This window comes from Opisthocomus hoazin, chromosome 2 (genome assembly GCF_030867145.1).
Source record: "Opisthocomus hoazin isolate bOpiHoa1 chromosome 2, bOpiHoa1.hap1, whole genome shotgun sequence".
NCBI classification, from domain to species: Eukaryota; Metazoa; Chordata; class Aves; order Opisthocomiformes; family Opisthocomidae; genus Opisthocomus; species Opisthocomus hoazin.
The window spans coordinates 38,125,766-38,145,144 of NC_134415.1; the positions used below are offsets into that span (position 1 = coordinate 38,125,766).

Genomic DNA, 19,379 nt, shown 5'->3' on the forward strand with positions numbered 1-19,379 from the left:
CCCAGTTGCAGCCTGTGGGACATATTTGCTCACATTTCCTGAAAGAGTTCCTTGAAGTGGGTACTTCTCTCAACTGCTGTTCACCCTCCGGTATGCAGACACCTACCGAGCATGTCTTAAATCTGTCTCAGGTGGAGGTTTGAAATGTCACAGAGAGTTTGCTGAGGGAGTCAGGGACAAAGCCATGCAGCACTCACGACACCAGGAGTGGTGGAGCTGTGCCCTGTGAGAGTGATTTCCCGTCTCTGAAAGTTTTGCATACCGTGCTGCTGTTTGCATGAGGAACTGCAAGGTAACTCCATTGAGCAGGAAACGGCTCTACCTGTAATTATGCTAGAAAGAAGTATTTCCTCCATCAGCAGGCAGCTTTTCTGTAGTGGGAGAAATAGAAATGTAAGCAGAAGTGCAATATATCTTACCTGATACTGAGTGGTTTTGCGGTTAGCATCCTTGCTACTGTGAGAACCTCATCTCTGAACTGAAAGGGGAGAAAGGCTCAGTAAGCACCCTGTAATAACATTTGTGTCCTATTCCAAAAAGGTTTAGTGCCTGGTCTTACGCTGTTTTCTAGTGGAGGAGAAAAGTGTGGACAATTAACTTGCTGTCGCTAGGATGCTCTTGAGAACATCAGTATCTTTTTCACTGCCACTAGCACTTGCCCAGGACAAGGATTCCCTATTGTGCTAGCTGCTCTACAAATCAAAGCTAACACCTTGGAAATTATAAGAAAAATGCATGACATGTCCCCAAGGGTTTGCAGCTTAGAAAAAGTGAGTGAGAGACAGAGAGGGAGCAGAAGGAGACAGTGGTGGAGCACTGGTCACCATGGCAGACGGTTGCTTTAGACCTCTGGCTGCAGAGCTATCACGAAGTCATTTAGCACTGAGCAAATAATGAAAACAGTTGTTCATGAATATTTTAGTGGAATATTTTCAGAAAGGATGTATTTCAGTCACGAAGCATGTATTAGCCCAGTGGGGCACAGAGATGAAAGAGAGAGAGAGAAGGGGGAGGAGGAGAGGAGAGCAAGCCAGCTCTGAAATAACTAATTATCAAACCCCTCCACATGTGAATGACTTCCTGCTGAAATCTTCTGATGGACAAATGCAACAGAGATATCAGACCAGGATAGGCTTTGCGCCTCACTAGTGCAGCCCTGCTTTTGTAGCTCCACTGTTACAGTGTGGAAGATGTTTAAGCATCCACCGGGTTTATATCTGCATCCAGACTTTCACCCTGCTCACTTGCTACCACCTCTGGATGTGGCCCATCCTCTCCCGTATCCTTTTGTGAAAAACCGCTGCTGCGTGAATGAGATGGGTCTGTTGCTTCTCTCACCATGAGGCTGAAATGGCTCTGAGCAAGTTCTGAAGACTTGGTCCCCAGCAGAAGACCAGATCTTTTTCACTACTCTACTCTTGCTTAGGGACCCACCTAGCAGGCAAGTTTTAACAACAGTCTGGCATGGCCTGCACCCTCCCTCTGTCCCCAGCTGGCTGAGCTCTTCCGAAAACCTGGCCTGAGCAAGCTCAAGATACGTGGGCCGTGAGCTGTCAGATCCCAAGGCACAGTGGTTCCTAGCCTGCCACAGGCAGAGGTGAGGCCCATCAGCTCAGCCCGCGACGCAGGCTGCTGTCCCTGTGCACCCGTTATTGCACGCTGGGGCAGGCGCAGGGCACTGACTCGCCTGCTGTCAGCAGCTCAGCTGACGGATGACAACTAATGATGCAGTCGTGTGGCATGCTGGTCCCTACCATGAAGAGTGACACCCTGTATTTAACAGGCATGAAGGGTTTTCAACTGGGTTTTGCAGAAAAAGCAGAGGCAGGCGTACGGTATTATTCTGCCTGCCTGTATGTGATGGAGTAGTCCTGGACACGAGATGGCCAAACTAAAGGGACTTACTTGTGAAAGGGATTTTGTCCATAGCGGCTGTCATCCTGCCAGATGTCCAGAGTAGCACACCGTGCTCCCAGTACCTTAAAGGGAAGGGACTGGAGAGCAAGAAGCACAGCCCTTTCAAATCAAAGGGTACGTGCTGTGACCTATGAGGTTTGCAATTCACAGAACCAGTCCTCTGGTCAACCAGGGTGTCCTGCCGAGGCTTTTATCCCCCTTCACAGAAAGAGAGTGGTATATTGGTTGTGTCCTCCTGCAGTGAATGTGTTTGTGCATCCCCTGCCTCTCCACAGCGGTCCCTCTCGGCGCAGGATGTGCAGACAGGGACGCGCACACAAATACACCACCCTCTTGCTGACAGGGACCTGGCGTTCAGGCTTGACCTGTCTGCTACTAGACAAGCCAACTGGCTGGCGAGGGAAGCTTTTGATTTTCATTTTTCATTACTTTTGGCAGGCACAGCATTGTCGATTAAATTGCGCAGAGTGAGGCATTTGCTGTATGTATGCAAGAGAATGAAGGAGAGGGAAAGAGAAAAGAAGCAGACTTCGTGTTCTTGTTTGCACACTCTGGAATAATTTGATATTAAAAACTTGGCAAGGTTGTTGATGACCCCTCAGAGCCATCGAGAAGGATCCTTATTAGCAATCTGTGCTCTCCCTGTTGGACAATCAGGACTTATGTTTATATGCTAATGGGTTTCCACTGAGGAAGAGCCCTGCCCTGTGGAGCAGTGTGTTAAAGGGAGAAGAGACCTTTGGGATGGCCTCTTCCTTCCACCAGTTATCATCAAAGCAGCAAATATTCTGATGAGGGGCTCCATGAATCAAAAATAAAATGGTCCCAGCACACCAATGTAAGAATTGCTGCAGCTCTGCTCCATCCTGCTCCTTTCTCTTCATATGGCAATAGGAGATTCAGGGAGCAAGCCTGCAGCAAGAAAACAGTATTATGAAGTGGTTATTGCAGGCATTAGTAAGATGCTGGATGAAGAGAGAGTACCAAAGTTAGAGAATCCTTGGGGATACATGTCTCAAGCCAGTTTGATTTCTTCCTGAGGGCAGGAATAAGAGCTGACTCTCTGGAGGCGTGTTAGCAGGTGTTCTTGCCATCATGGAGGTGAAACCAGTAGTTCTGTGCTGCAAGATGTGCAGGGGTCCCTCACTTACCCCTTTGCTTAAGGCACTGCAGGTGTGGGGGGCGGCTGGTCTTTCTGTGATGCCAGCAGACAAACTGGGTTGGGAGAGGCTGTTATTAGTGCTCTGCAGCAGCAGCTTTTCTGGAGAGCTCCTGGATCTCTCTTCCCTGCTCACCATGCAGCAGAAGGATGAGCAAAGCCTTTCCAGCTCACTTGGGCTGCTGCTGGGCTCCTTCCAGCTGCCCAACCCTGGGAAGGGGGTGCTGCTTCCTGAATGTCTGCTACACACCCACGCCCCAGCTCTGCAGAGAGCTCTTTTTGTGCTGAAACACTCAGCATGAGTGCAACATATCACACTTTCCACCCTTCAGGCAGCCTGCACCCTTTTAAAGGGCAGAGAGAATGTCCATAGAATGCAAAGGCAGGGTTGCCATTTGGGTAGAAGAAAGAGAGGGTGAACTAGGAGCAGAAGGGCAGCAAGAGGAGTGGAAATGAGTTACAGGAGATCAAAGGAGTAGAAGTCTACACGGGAAGAGCAAGGGCTGAGATAAAGCCCTTTGATAAACGCCCCACACAGGCAAGCCCTGCACTATTGAAACACAGGACCGTCTGCCTGGGAGTACTGTAGTTGTGAGAGAGAGAGGACTTTTGTACACAAGAGGTTAGGGGCTGGTATCTGCTGGCATGACAACACTGCGATGTGTTATTGCTGAAGAACATGGAGTTCTTGTCTTGCAGACACTGAGTCATAGGAAAGACAGAGCAGTCATTTCAGGGTGTTGACAGCTTAATACAAGGTTAGACCTTCCATTTCCATGCCAACAGCAGTGGTGACAAATACAAATGAATAGTTCCAGGTCAGCTGATGAGCTTTCCCCATAGCAAAAAATCAGATCTTGTTGAGCCCTCCTCTACCGAATATGGAGTTGAGTCAAGAGATGAGCATGCCCTCCAGTTTCTTCAGCCTGTGCAGAGGTGTTGCCAGCATTAGTAGATGCTGGTGGGTGTCTGGGCAGGATGCCTGTCTTACAGCACATTTTTTTCTCCATATTCGTTCTTTTCCCATCCAAGGACAGTTTTGGGGGAGCTAGGCATGAGGGATGGAGAATAACTTCTTTGTACTGCAGTGATCACACCACCTACCAACTGCAGTTTCCAGGTCTCTCTCACAATACCAGTAGCCTAGCCAGGAATAATTTCTTTAGTATTCCCCTTCTATGTACTTTCCAAGGCAGCTTCAAGTCTGCATCCAGCAGCAGGTGCAAAATACCCCATAGGTCCAGACCATCTCTTCTCAGGAGGGTCACTGCTCCACAGGAGTTTGTTCACTTGAGGCCATCCCAGCTCCGACAAAGGAGCAGCTTCCTCAGAAAGGGTCACATTTATGAAGAAGCAACATGTGTTGGTTACTGAAAAGCAATTAAAGATTGAATGCGCAATGACCAATGTTGGAGCAAAATGAGAACTGATGCACCAAAGTTTTGTTGATTTCTTAAGACTGTGTGTGCATATATATATAAAATGCATTTCAGAAAAGAGTTGTTTTGAGAAATTTCTTGTCTCAGAAGGTTTTCAAAAGCATTTTGAAAAGGTTGGAGTATCCCATATCAGTACATTTTCAAGCAGAACAAAACAAATCCCTTTTTTCAGTTGGAAAGAAATTTTTCATCTGGAAGGTTTGGTTAATACACATATATATTTACAAAAACCCCAAAGAAAGACTCAAAAGCAATGTGAAATATTCCAAAACTATCTATATAAAATGCTTAAATTAATTTCCATTATTTTTTAAAAATTCTGACAGCACACATTTATGTTCAACACATTTTTTGTCACTGTTTTCTGCCCTTGGTCGGAAAGTAATGTTACTTCTCATGCTCGGTCCCTTGCCTGTATCTTTCCTTAATCTTGAATGCAGTTTGAGTTGTTTAAAAATTATGAAAAGATCTCCTCCTTCTGCTTTTCTTCTGCTCTAGAGCTTTTAAAACTGTCCTCCCGAGTTTCTGTCTTCTGGAATGTCACAGTTGCATTTTTCATGGGACTTTGGTCAATATTTTTTTGCCATGTAAATGTAGAACCTGTTGTAAAAGCAGTGGTAACATTTTGAAAAATGGAGGAGAGAAGAGAAAGAGAAAATTAAATTTTGTTTTAAAAGAAGAATGTCTATCAGAAATGCAAAAATCCACTGCCTTATTCCTGTACTTGTTAGCAGCTCAGAAGTTTCCAGTAAAAATGGGAACAGAAATCTGAGTAGAAAACTTAAGGGAGCCAGTAGTTCCCAGTGCTTTTTGTGTATTTCAATCAAGAATAGACAGATTTTTTTGATCAAAATGTGGTCACTTTAGCTCTTACGCTAAAGAGGTGCAATTTTATATCAGCAAAGCCCTTTATTAACTAAATACAGGAATAACATATTAGCATGATGGATTAACTCAGTGTATCACCCTGCAATATAAACCAGCAATGCTGAACCCTCCGAAGAGTAGATGAAAATTCTGTGTTAGACCAGGGGTCCATCCAGCCCAATAACCTGTCACTGGTGGTGCCGTAAGCAGATAGGAAGAGAAGGTTTTAAGAACAGAGCAAGCATATACTTCTGTAATACTTTCACGATGTTCCAAATAATATTCCATGATATGTGCATTGGTAAAATACGAACGATGAATTCAGAAGTACAGCTTCTGACACAGTTTCCCCTTAGAGACAGTCCCTTGAAAGAAAACACTTTGCTGGTGAATTCAAAAGGCAAAAAGACCCCCAGTTTCAGATCACTGGTGTCAGAGGGAGCAATATATGGAGATGAGAGAGTCCTTTATGCTCTTCTTCAATATTTTTCAAGGAATCAAGTATCCAAAAAAAAAAAAAAAGCATATGCAGTTAAATGAAATGTTGTACTTTACCAAACCAAGACTTTTTTTTTATGTAGGCAGGAGAACTTAATCGTTTTCATCAGAAGAGAAAGGTAACACATCAAATTTTTAAAATCAAAGCAAGACACCTAAGTGTCTGCAAGAAAGTGTTAATTTTGCCGAAGACTGTTCTTTCTCACTGTTCATAGGGGATCCCAGAGCTTTGAGAAACCTGAAACAAGACTTTTGTGACACCCTGTTCAGTTTGCTGCTGCATCTAGGCTTGGAGCCAAAGCCAGGAGACAGGAAAGTGCTGACTATGAGAGTAGAGATCTGTTGCTGCTGTCAGGGAATGGTGGTGGGTAGAAAGAGAAGGAACTGAAGTCTGGGTCCTGCTTTTTTCCCCTGAGCTCTGTAGGGCCATGCCTGGCACTTCCTACTTGCCCTTGGGAAAGCAGACCATCAATGGTTTGCAGGAATTGAATTTCTGGTTCGCTGCTATTTAGCTCTCTTGCAGCTCTATTGTCTGCGAGGGCATTCCCGATGCAACCAATAGCAAATCAAGGCCAGGCATTGCCTTGCTGGTACCGTACACACATAACCCATACACTAGGGAAATCTGCAGCTTGTGTATTTTTTTTGTGGCCATTGTAATTGCCTGCCTGTCCATCTGTCCATCAGCCCTCACTGATAACTTTTCAATCCATTGGCCAGTTTGGTTCTTGCAGGTAAGCAGATGATGAAGTCCATTCATTGTCCAGATAAGCAAGGGGGAAGGCGAGGGATGCTCAGCCCATCCCATTCCTCAGTGCTGGGCACCTCTCCCCCACCATCCAAGCTGCACAGACACACAAGCTATCTGGTGTTCCAGCAAGAGGGAGGTCCCCTCAGGGTTTCCCAATGCGTCAGCTACACCCTGCTAACAGCAGACCCGAAATTAATTCAGAGTCACTTTCCTCTGGGGGCTCCTAAACAAAGCTCCTTGCCTCTTTTCAAAAACAGCCTTTCTTCACAGAAGAGAACAGCCTCAGTCATACTCTGGAAGTTAACTTATTGCAGAGCTGGCAGATACAAAAATCTCTGGGAGTGTAAACTGATTTGCCTCAAAGTAGTACAGTTAAACCAGCAAATATTCTGTGTAGACATTCTCTGAAGCCTTTGCCATTTAGTTAGATTTCTTTCCGATTTATGTTAAAACAAAAGAAGTTTAGTGACATCGGGATATCTTTCAGAAGCCTGAGTTTGCTGCAGCTTCCACCTTTCCTTGCAGGATCACCCACTTCTCCCTCCCTGTCTGCATTTCCTTGTTTCTACATGAAGGTGGTTTGGATGATTTAAAAATCTGAATAAAAATGGGCATTATTCTTTCATGTAAATCAAACTGAGGGACCAGAGTGAAGAATGGAGAGGTTGGAGGCACATTGCTTAATGTCAGCGAGTGATCCAGGCTCCATGCAGCAGTATGCTCTGTCTCTGCTCGTCTGGAGCACTCCCCAGCACAAGCAAGCCTAGACTTCCAAGTCTCCTTCATGAGGTCATCTAGACCATCCTCCCTGATCAAACAGGGTCAGGTAGGGCAGGTTGCTCAGGACTATGTCAAATGGGGTTTTGAGTATCTCCAGGAATTGAGACTCCACAGCCTCTTGGTGACCTCTGTTGCTGTTGACCCAGATGCAATATCAAGAGACTCTGACAGTCCTGATATGAAGACTCATCTGTGGTACTGTCCAGTCAGTCCCAATCCAGATCCTGGGGTAAGGGCACCATGGGCAAAAAGTACCTTGTGATATCCCCTGAGCCAAGGGCAACTTCTTACCACTCACAAAATGGAATCTGAAAACTAGGAATTGCTTCCAGATTTCCCTTCTTGAGTAATGCTCACATTCTAAACTCTGTGTCTTCAAAGAAAGAAACGAACAGTCATCTAAATGGGAAAAATAAAGGAGCCCCTTGGGACTGAATTGGTCACTAATAATTGGTTGATAAATTTAAGTGGTACCTAGGTAGCTGCATCCAACCTCTAGGCAGATGTGTGGTCACAAACCCTTGTCAGCTGTGTGTAAGTCTGTGTGGGCACATGTCTGTGTGTGTGTGCAAACTAGGCTTCACCACATGTCACCTTTCCCAAATTTTCCCCTCTTTCATGACAAAATGGCAACATCTGCTTGAGGGACAGAAGCAAAGCAGAGGGGTGAAATCATCTTCTTTACCATAAACATCCAAATTCCTGTATATGCCAGGAAAACAGAATTGCCCTCGTATTGCAGGCTGAGGTCTCATTCTCTCAAGTGCAATCAAATGAACTGCTGTTGCTGTGGAGCTTGTCTAAAAACATCTCTCTGCATTCTGCTCATTCAGGCCTTTTACGCCTGCTGTTTTCATTATTACGCTCTTGTTTTTCCGAGTACCGAAATCTCACTCGGACATTTATAGTTTTATCTGCTCTTGAATACACAATCAAACGCCACAGGCAGCACCAGCCAGGGGTTGAATCACGTCCTCGTCTACGTCATATTTTCAAATTCCCACGGAAAACATTGATACCAAAATGATCCGATGGCTTAAACCCAAATGTTATGAAAGTTGATCACGCAGAAGAGGCAGACTCATGCTGATCTCAATTTACGCCCTCCTCTCCCCATTCACACTCTCTTTTCCTGAGCCTTTCATGGGTTTCCAGGAATAAATATTATTCCCAGTACATCTCCTTCCAACAACATAGCATCATTAAATTTGGTGGCCGTAGAAATCTCTTTACTCAGGCCACTTGTTTTCACCTGCCCCATCACCATTCAGGACTTTAGTGGGATTTTGGCCAGGCTGGAAGTTCCTATGCTGTTGCACAGCAAAGAAAGTGATGCTCACAAAGAAGGAAATGCCACTTGAAGGGTTTGCTGGAGTAACATTTGGTTGAGCTACACTTGTCCTTGAAGTGCAATACAGGAGACTGCTTCAGACACAGGATGGCCACCAGCCTGTCCTTTTCACTGCTCGCTCGCAGGTGGCTGTTGCTGCCTCCACTGTGATGAGCCTGCTGTTTGTTTCATTGCTTGCTGAACATGGTAAGGAAGGGGGTGAGGCAGGTCGGAAGGGCTGCTGATGGGAAGCAGCAAGTGTCCGCTGTAAAGCATTTGCGTTGCACAGTGCTACACTCTGGCCACTGAGGGCACAAGCCTATTTGCTGGAATGATGATTCTTTGTTGAAAGAAATCCTTCAGCAGTAAGTTTTCACACCAGATTTTGTTTGATCAGTCTGAGGTGCAGCAGAGCACTTAGGACATCTGGCAAAGCCTCGAGCAAAGCAGCAGCAGCAGCTGCATGTGCCAGTTTATCCCCTGTCCAAGTGTTAATGAAACTCTGGTGACATCCCTGTATCATCCTTTTGTCACTGCTACCCAAGTACTCGTAATATCTCGGCATTGCCCCAGGCGGGGTTCAATGTAGGCTAGGCATTTACTGTCTCAAGGTCCTTATCAGCCATCCCAACTGTATCTCAGTGCTATCAGACAGTGAAAGTGGCAGTTATGGTCAAAATCTTATGCTTTTTATCTTCGAACTGCTCAGGGTGGCATTGATCCCTCACTGAAGCAAAGACATCAATCCCAAGCAAGTTACCTAGTATCTAGCTATCAACACTGAACTGTGGATGGGAATTCCCTGAAGATGATCCAGCAATTGGTTTTGGACACTGCAGTCTGAAGGCTAGATTAGACTAGGCTGGGTGCTTTCCTTTCAAGAGGAAAACAAACTTAAGCATCAGTAGAGATTAAGTCCAGCAATGAGTCTAGGAGGTTTGTGTATCTGTTTAGAAGTACCTGCATTTCAGGTGACACCAGCTTCCCTCTGTCACCACAGCAAGTTCCAGACAGGGAATGTCTGCTTGAGACTCAAGTCCATTTTGTGGGCCAGCTTCCCAGCAGATATGATGGAAACCTCCAGAAGATCTCTTTGGTACCTGAAAGGCAAGTTGCCACAGGCCGAAGTTACTATTATACTAAGGGCATGATGGAATCTGCAAATGCCTGACAGAGCCAAGAACCATTTGTCATTTATTTAGATCACCATTTTTGCCTGTGAAGCTGTTTGATGGAACACCATAGTCCCTTTGATGCTCTTCTCAGGACAGAAAACTCCTGCTACATTGCAACCCTTACATCGGGTGTCTGCCAGCCCCGTGCTTTCCCCTGCTGACTCGCACCTCCCTGCTGTCATTTACGGTTCAGAGGCAAATCCTGACTTCACCATTTTTCCATCTGTATCTGTAGCAAAGACTCTGGATTCTTTTTCTCACCACCAGTGAAAATAAGTGGTGTAAGCTTGAAGGTGGAAGATATTGTCCAGAAATTTGATATCAGCAGAAGTACAACTTGGGCAAGTTAAAAACAGTAGCCAGAGCTTTTGACTAGAAGAGAGTAGGCGAAAATACAGGAGCAGAAGAAGTTTCTGTATGAGCTACACCTCATTCTGTGGCATCTTTTTGCATGCCACTTGAAGAAGTAAGACTCAGGCGCTGGCCAGTGGCTGCATGGAGGCTGAGCAGCCCTGCTCCCTGCTCGCCATTTCGTCCCATGAAGTGAAAAGAAATCCTCCCATCACTGGGCCAAACATATCAGGATACCCGTTCTCCTCCTGCTTGGAGCCATTCCTGCTCTCCAGCCTCAGAGACATGCAGCAGGATTAATAACTGTGATCAATGTGTTTCTTGTTTCCACATACAGAGTACCAGAAGGTATTTTGTGAGTATGATGTATGAGTCACTGTGGGATGCAGCAGAATTTTTTGGCCTTGCAGCTGTGGAGGTACAGTATTCATCTCCTCTCAGCCTATAAAACATGCAGCCCAGAGACTTGATGAATATGTTTTGCAGAAACTTAAGTGGAAACTCCAGGGAAGTTCCTTGAAAGTGTTTCTAAACAACAAGACATTAATTTTGTTAATTAAACAAAGTAAGATAAACCTTCCAGATCTCCTTAACCCTCCTTCTCCACACCTCCTCACTTTCCTGGCTTACTTCCAAAGCCTCTAAAGAGAGGATTGATTGGGGGCTTGTGTTTGCTCAAGTCTCTGTTGTCAGCTTTGATGTACACAGCCTTCATCAAAACCTGTGCCAGTAGCTGGCAAGTTGATAGTCACATCTGGTCATCCAGAGGACACAGACCAAGGGAAAACCAAAAGGCAGCAGTAGTCCAGCGATGCAGACCCTTTGCAATAGAAATGTCTCATCTGCTGGCTTTGTAGTGAGGGAACTTGCCTGCTGCTATGTGCTGAATTATTCCCCACTCGTAATTCATCCCATGTCTTGCACTTGTCCCCTCCTTTGTTTATCAAACCTGTTGGTCCCACTGCTGCCCAAACACTGGATTAAATTGGTTCATCAATCATCTGGCTGCCAGCCACGGTCTTGCCAGGGAAGGGAAGAAATGAATGGATAGAAGTACTGTAAAACTCCACAGATAATATTCTGATTAGGAAAAGTGCTTACTTCTGCAGCCACTTTTAAGCCCATTAGAATAGCTGTTTGTATTCCTTATTACTGAAATTAAGGCACTTAGCTTGAAGAGGCTGTAGTGAATCAAGCCCTTTGTTAGAAGGGAATTTGGATCTTCATTTTTGCGGTGGTCCTGGCTGCATTACCCTCAGAGTCAAGAATGATGAACCAATTAATACCAGCTAAGTATTCAGCACAGTAATATTCATAGCTGGGGCTTTGCTTTTCAGGGGAAAGAAGTTACAAAAGCAAATATTGCTTTAGTGAGGCCGGAGCTGAGTCTGCCAGGAGGAGCTCATAGAAATTCATTTCCAGGCTGGTTACGAATGGCTGGACAAGTGGTGCCTTTGTACCATTTGGCACATCAGCCCCAGGGGCTTGGCAGGGGCCATGGTGGTGCACGTTACACCCTCCCCATCTCTAATTAAGCAGAAATGCCTGGATGGATGCAGGGCTTTGTCATTTCAGGCCAGGCTTCTGAGTAGACTGGGGCGCCTATGGCACCGGGGGGTGCACAGAGCATGTCCATCACAGACACCGTGGGCATCCAGGATGGGGCTGTTCAGTGAAAGTGGAGACAGCATCAGTCTAACACATCCTGACTTGCATTAGTTTGGAGAATAGCACACCATAAATATGACCTCATTTTTAAAAAAAATTTGGTGAGGTGTTTTCCTTACTCAATATTTTTATCTGAAATAATTTTTTTTTTTAAATTAGCTAAAACAAAAATTTTTTTTTTTTCTTTTTCTGGGCAATTTTAACCACACCGGCTTTGTGAAAACGTTTATCGTTTGACCCAAAAACATGTGTCGGAAGGAAGGCTGAGTTTGTTTTGGTGTCTGAGGTCCCAGTGTTGTGCCTGGCAGCAATTACCATGAAGGGTCCGCAATAGATGCCTTGCTCTGTACTTGCACCTCTTTTGGCTCTGGAGACTTGAATTGCTCCATCTGCTTAGGTGGACAGTCCTGGATGGAGGACTGGACTTGTCTAAGTAGACGAGTTTTACCTTTCAGCTAGCAGTACCTAAGAGACAGACACCATCAAGACAAGTGAATAGCCTGACCACTGTCTGCATTTACATGTCTTCATTTCCTTTTAGGTTTAATTACCATTGGTTTCACCTTGTCTACCAAAACAAGGACACTGGGTCTGTCTGGTCTCTCTGATCTACATGAGACATTTCCTGTCCTTGTTTCCCACATGGAGTTTGCTAGAGCACAGCTGTACCTGATGTGGAAGCCCCCAGACAGAGTGTAACTTCTCTGTGTCAGGCATCAAAAGGTCTGGGTCATAAGCTATTGGATGGGTACCAAAACCAAGGGAGTTCCTCAAAACGCACAGAGATGCCAAAGATCTGATCCATGTTTAAAAAAAAGTTCAAGAAAAACTGCACCAAAAACTTCTTAGTTGCTAGATGCTAACCAGTAAAATTGGCCTCAACTGTATTTTGTGTACTAGCTGTTTTTGAGATCTGTTTAGCTTAAACCTGCAGAAATGCTGTAATTTGCATATATTGACATCAGAGAGTAATGGGATTGTTTTGCTAATTAGGAAATAGCAGCAAAGAATTTTCTTACTGATAAGCAAATCCTTTCAGACTAGTCTTACACCAGTGGAGGATGATTTCTGTCTTGTGATTTCTCCATCTCAACAGAAACCTTTCTGAATGGATTAAAGGAGGAACATAAAATTATCCTTCCCATGTGCCCTTACCTATGCACTCTACAGAGTTTGACATACGAGGGATTTGATTTTGCTGGATCACAAAGTATGCATTAGGTTAAAAGAACAAAACCCACTTGGATTAGGTAATTTGTTGGAAACTGGAACTTCTGTGAAAGTGCATGCCTATTCCCCAAGCAAAATCGAGTTATATAGTAATGACAGGAGATGTAATATTCATCAACTCTATGGCAGCACGTGACTAATACAAGACATCTAGTTTTGACTGGGCTGAAAATTTTAACGGGAAGTTAGATTTTTACCATAAGTGCAATCCTTTCACAAAGGTCAGGGCTGTCTTCAAAGAGCTCATCAAGAAAAAAAGCTGTTCTTTGTGAGCAGGTTTGTCACTAGCTTGAAGATCCTATCAGGAAAAAGGCTATTAGTGCTCAACAAATCAGCCTTCTGAATCCCTTTGAGTCACTTAACACATCATTTTGGGTAGATCCGACCTCTTTTATTGAATCCAATCAAGATACACTGTCAGGTTTTCAGGTTATTTGACATTTTGATTAATGGTTTCTTTCCCCTTTGAATTTCCATCTCTCTTAAAGTGAAAAAATACTGTTTTGAAACTGTATGAAGTTCAATTTAAAAGAGGTCAGCCCAAAATATTGCAGAATTTTCCATAACGTAATGTGACATTTCAGAAATGTCAAACCGAAATGTTCCAGCATTTTCAAACTTTCCCTCCATTTTGGGGGTTGAAACTGTTTACCTCAGTTTATCCATAGACTCCAATAGCTTCAGTGCTGTGCATTTACCTTCGCCTGACAAATCCAACCTAACATCGGTGAATAGGAGGCTCTCTGTTCAAGCCTTTTATTAATGCTGCGATGGGTAACAAATGGTTGAAGGAAATCTTTGAGGAGAGCTGAATGACCAACCCTTTGTAAAGCTTTCTCTGCTTTCCTTACCAAGACTTTTAAGTGATCCTAAGAAATATTTCTGTGTTCCCAAAAGCCCCTGGCATTTTTCCAGAAAGGGCTCTTTTGAGTGTTTGGAGGTCCCAGATGAGAAGCTCACAAAATCCCTGGTCACCCTGCTGAGAGGCCTGGGTGGACATCCTTTGCAAAGTGAGTAGGATGCCTTCCCCATCTGAACTAAAGGACATGGTGCTAGGTGCGAACATGGGAGTTGTGTATATGCTGCTGTTTTGAAATGATCGTTTTTGTCCTGCCTGCAGCCTAGTCTCTCTCCTTTTTCATATATAAGGTTTGACATTGTTTCTGCCTTCAACATTTATAAGGCATTATGCTTAAAAAATTAGGTTGATGAATGAGAAGAGACGGTTCTCCTAATAAAGTCATTGACAGAAAGGCCAGAAGCCTTTTTTTCCCCGTGGAAGCTTGTCATTTGGCTGCTGTAAATTGGTCTGAGAAGCAAGATAGTAAAAAAAAGACAAAAATAGAGCAATAGATGACACTGAAGCAGAAAGTCCCAGCAAATCAAGCATTTGTGGAGAAATAAAATTAAAGCATTATGAATTCCTCATTCATTGTAATGAGGGAACAAAGAGTGTCTCAGAACTTACAGAGCTTATGTGCTTCTACAAGACGTTTCTTGTAGGTGACAGATCTGTTACTGGCTGCCAGGTGACCTTGCTGATATCACACCATGGTCTATAAAAATGCGTTCTCCTTTCATCATGCTTACAAGACTGAGACCCACTGGAATGGCATTAGGTGGTCTTGTCAACGAGTAGATTTGTCCTGTCCAATTTTAGCTTTCCTTTGCCTGTTTTGAGCAAGGAGTTTGCTTTGACTTGGCTCCTGGGCTCAAAGGTGCCTGGAAGGTGTGTTAGAAGAACCAGTATTTGAATACTTCTCAAACTCCAGATCTAGCTTTCTGCAGTGGCCATCCTGTTGATGTCAGTGTGACTGTGGGACCATCACAGGAGACAGTCCCCACTCAGCTGCAATTCTGCTTTCTGTGTTTATTATTGACAGCTGTACTAACAAGCTGTAACTTTGTGAGGTTCATTATGCTCAAGCCTAAATGCCTTGCATATAACTTTGGGAACTCCAGCTGATCAGGCTGAATTCAAGGCACCTGCTTGGGTACTCAGAGCTACGTAGAAGAGCAATTACCAGAGCTTCGGATCAGTCTTTTGAGCTACTGGGAACCATAGCAAGAGACGTGAAAGCCATTTTAACACCATCAAAACGGAAACTCCTCCTGCAGCTGACACATCCAGCTGAATGCACTACCCCCAGGAGAGAAGACCATGACTCCAAAACCAGTGGCCCCATTAAGCATGCACGTCATCCCTCTGATAGTCAAGAGAACTGCCCTGCTCATATTTCTATGTGTTCATGTGAATCAAGGCTGAAAGAGTGTCTACTAGCTCTGGTTTCCTAGGTGTTTGTCCTGCACTAAAGCTCAGGCCTGAGGTGGATGCAAGGTGACTGGTGTTGTCTGGCCTCTCTATGGTGGTGAAACTGGGCCAGTCGTTCCATCTAGTTGTTAGTATGTTCAAAAGCACTGCACCAGAAGGGAAAATTCAGCCCCTCTTGTCCTTCTGCAGGTAAGAACATGCTGAACATTTCTCCTGACTTGGAAGAACATTTTTATGCAAGTGGCACATTTAAAGGGCTTTTCTCTTGTTACCTTTCCCAGTCAGGCTGGAATCCAGCCTCCTCATGGAATCAGGATTGTAGGTATGTCTGGAGGGGCATGACAGACCCTTGGCTCACTGCCCATCTGTCCATGTTCTGAGGGGAGGCTGAGCCATCTCAGAAGTCGTCGTGATGCATAGTATTAAATCCTAGGATATGTTTGGTCTTAAAAGCACTTAAAAGTACCAGTTGAGATGCTATTGGTTTCATCATCATCCTAATTGTGCAAATAACCTAATTCAGCTTAAAAAGTATCTGATTTCCAACCAGTTTACTGTCATATCCCAGGATCATGTTTCAGCCAAGAAAAGAGCATCACATCTTCATTTCCAGATGAAACAAATAAATATGTTGCATTGTTGTTGTTGTATATCTTGCAGACAAACAAAGCAGTAGCCAAGGGGGACTTCCACCATGCAAGCTCCAGCTCCCGGCGAGCACTCTTCCTGGCTGTCCTGTCCATCACAATTGGAACTGGCATCTACGTTGGGGTGGCTGTGGCTCTTATTGCCTATCTTTCCAAAAACAATCACTTATGAGACTCAGGAAAGGGGGAGAACCAGCCACCCAGTGCCTGCACTGCAGAACTCCCCAGCAGATCAGACTGCATGATTGTCCAAAAAGATCAAGAGACCAACAAACACCTGGGGGCAGGTACAGGATAAGATGGGCTTGTGCATAATTGTAGGGTGGGAAGCTGGCTGGGGTGGGGATAGTTCTGTCATTTGTGATGCACAAGTCTTGCTTCTCTTCATGAACCCCCCATACAGGAACAAAAGAAGGAAAGAAAGAGAGAAAGAGTGAAAGAAAGAAAAAGAAAAGAGAGAGAGAAAGAAAAAAAAAACAGAAGGAAGGCATTTGGGGGAGGTGTGGAGAGGGGTGTTTTGCCTTTGCCTTCTTTGCAGTATGGTGTTTACAAGAAGCTGGCAAACTGAGCTGTTCTCTTAATATCTTCTTGGTCGCCTGAACTTTGCAGCCAGCATGAGCTTGTGCTTAGTTTGCTTGTTAAGCACGGCATTGAGATCTGGGAAAGCATGGCTGGTTCTCTGAAAGAGCAATATAACAACAGAAGGAAGAATATGTTTTCTTTGTTTTGAATGCAGGACTCATTTGCCTAAGAGTGAAGCAGAGACCTCAGCATAGAATGGTATTGCCTACTCTTCCTGCGTGTGTAGGTTTCCACGGAAGGAGAAAAGGGAATAAAAAATACTTTTTCTTTCCTATCCTTGTTTTTGGATTAAGATGTGACCCACAGGCCCACCCAATGCAGAACAGCTGAGGTTACTGCATGACTTGGCTCCGCAGACTGAAGTGTGAGGTCGAAGTAGCATGGGATCCATTGTAAAATTACTTCCTCTATCCAGTCACATTGTGATAATGGCACATTCCTGTGGCATATTGCTCATCTGGGTTGCTCCACCTTACCGTGGAGACCTGCACAGCAGTCACTGCAAGAAACCTGGAGGAAAAAATTCAAACTGAAATACTAATAAATCATGGTAAAGCATGGGAATTAACCAGGGGAAGGAATGCTTCATATATTTTTGTGATACTGCTTATACACAGAGCAGTGAAGGAGACCACTCAGATTACAAGCTCACAGCTCATCCGTGGACTGGGGACACAGCATAGGCATGGAGAGACAAGCATGTCCCTCGATAAGCAGCGCAATGGTACAATGTAAGGGAACTGAGCATTGTCCTTTACTTCACTGACTGAAATGATACATTTATTTTCTTCTTTACTCCTTCCTCTCAATCACCCTTTTATTTTTTTTGTCTTACAGATGTACCATTTCATCCCACCAAGGGTGTATCAGCATAGATATATATGTATCTACATATATATGTGTACAGAGAGAGAAACTGATCAAAACAATAAGCATTTTATTATCCACTACCTTGTGTTATACAAACATTATTTCTCTACCCAAGAATGTCATCAAAGACCTTGTTTTCCAACTCTGTATTGTGTGTCAGCTTTGCTCTGGGACTTTTTTTTCCTTTTGTTCAGGTTGGCGTTATTTTGGTTTTAACTAAGTTTTTTTATTTTAGGGGGGAGGAGGTCAAACACATCCAAAACTATTTTTCTGCTAGTTATACAGTTTATTAAAACACATGGTATACAGCTGCTGATGCTCTGTGTGACACTTTCTTTGGATGGATGTGAAGCGTTAGATTGAATGAAAATTGCCCTAGTACCCCAAGTTCAGCCAGCTGGAGCAGTACCCGTATGGACCATCCCATACTGTACCTGGACCCAAAAGCCTGTTGCAGTCACTGACAATTCTTTTGCATTGATTTGCTGGGCTTCAAACTAAGCCTGGAGACTAGCAGTGTACTGATAGTTATCTTTATCAGTTCTCAGCCACTGCTAAAGCTGAGGGCCCAGCAAATGCAGGTCTTTGGCCAGATTACCCTATTAAGGTAAAGTCAGTCCTGTGGTTCCTCCCCTTGAACTTTTTTTTCTAGTAACTACCATGGAGACCCCTTCCCTTTGAGGCAAGGCAGCAGTGAGTGGGTAAGTTAGATTCCCCACTCTATATTTGCCCCAGTGGGCAATATGTGGATTTGGGTAGGTGAGGGACAAGGGCACAGTTTGCTGCTTCCTTCTACCAGGAGGATGCCCAGTGTTACCAGCTATGGTGTTTACAGCAGGCTTTCCAAAGCAGCATGTCATGGCTTTGAAAACCAACCTAGGATGTGTAGTGCAGTCCTTGCCTCACTTTCTCTTGGAAATCAGGTGGCTGTGAATGTTCTGGTTCACATTTGCCCTGTTTCAAACTATTCTTCCCATTCAGGAAGAATGGGAAGTTTCTTTCTTGGTAGCTTTTAAGGGTGAAGTATTGGTAGACTTGGATGACAACAAGGTTATGTATGCTAAGCCCGGACTTACATCAAGCGTATATCTCAGTCCAGATCTTATTTTACCTCAGTTCATAATGTAGTAACGCCTTGTCTGAGAGAAAACTTTGTCTGAGGATGGGAAGGCCCCTATCTAAGGCTACGAAAGCCCTTATCTAACAAGCAAAGACAAGGACTGGAAATATTGATTATTTGTTTAACTTAAATGAAGATATTTCCATCTGGACTTTTTCCCATTTGTTTTTAATCTAAAATAAGCAGAAAGACTGGGGGGAAAAGGAGATGCATCACACTCAGCTGCGCTCCTAGCAGCACTGCCGTGGCTGTCTCATCTGAGATACAGCGCAGGAGCCCTTCAGGGTCCAGAGAGCTTCAGCAGAGCTGGCTGATCTTTGCGTTCAGGTGTGGGTATCTCCTCTACCACATGCTCCTCAGCAGCCAGGCCAAGGTCTCGGACTATTACAGGCAGAGATCCAGCCCTTCCACATGGTTACTCTTTTGCTAGTCAGATGGGTAGGTGCTGTATATGGCTGGAGGTCCTTGGGAGCTACGTGTCAATGGAAGGGATCAACTCGCAGCAAAAGACCCATGCTTTGCCAGCAGAGCTCTGATCTCACTCAGCCCACCCGTGACATCCAGGCTGGGGAGCGTGGGCTTCCATTACCCATCACCACCTTGGGAGTCTCTGGGGGCCACATAAGCGCCATCCAAGGCCCCAAGGCTGAGCACCACATGTCAACAACTAATCCATTTGCTGAATAACTTAGATTTAATTACGTTTGCGTGTGGTTCATCACA

General features: G+C 44.6%; 1 protein-coding gene across 5 annotated transcripts in view; it reads left to right on the plus strand.

The window, feature by feature from the left end:
• SYNDIG1 (synapse differentiation inducing 1) overlaps positions 1-17,844 on the plus strand; it is a 78,959-nt gene extending 61,115 nt beyond the window's left edge. For 4 of the 5 annotated variants that reach the window (XM_075413247.1, XM_075413246.1, XM_075413245.1 and 1 more), the window contains one exon: positions 16,098-17,844. In XM_075413247.1, the coding sequence (XP_075269362.1) occupies positions 16,098-16,256 (159 nt within the window). In that variant the 3' untranslated portion in view covers positions 16,257-17,844. The remainder of the gene's footprint in view (positions 1-16,097) is intronic. The other variant, XR_012763096.1, reaches the window with a different exon arrangement.
• The last annotated feature ends 1,535 nt before the right edge of the window (positions 17,845-19,379 follow it).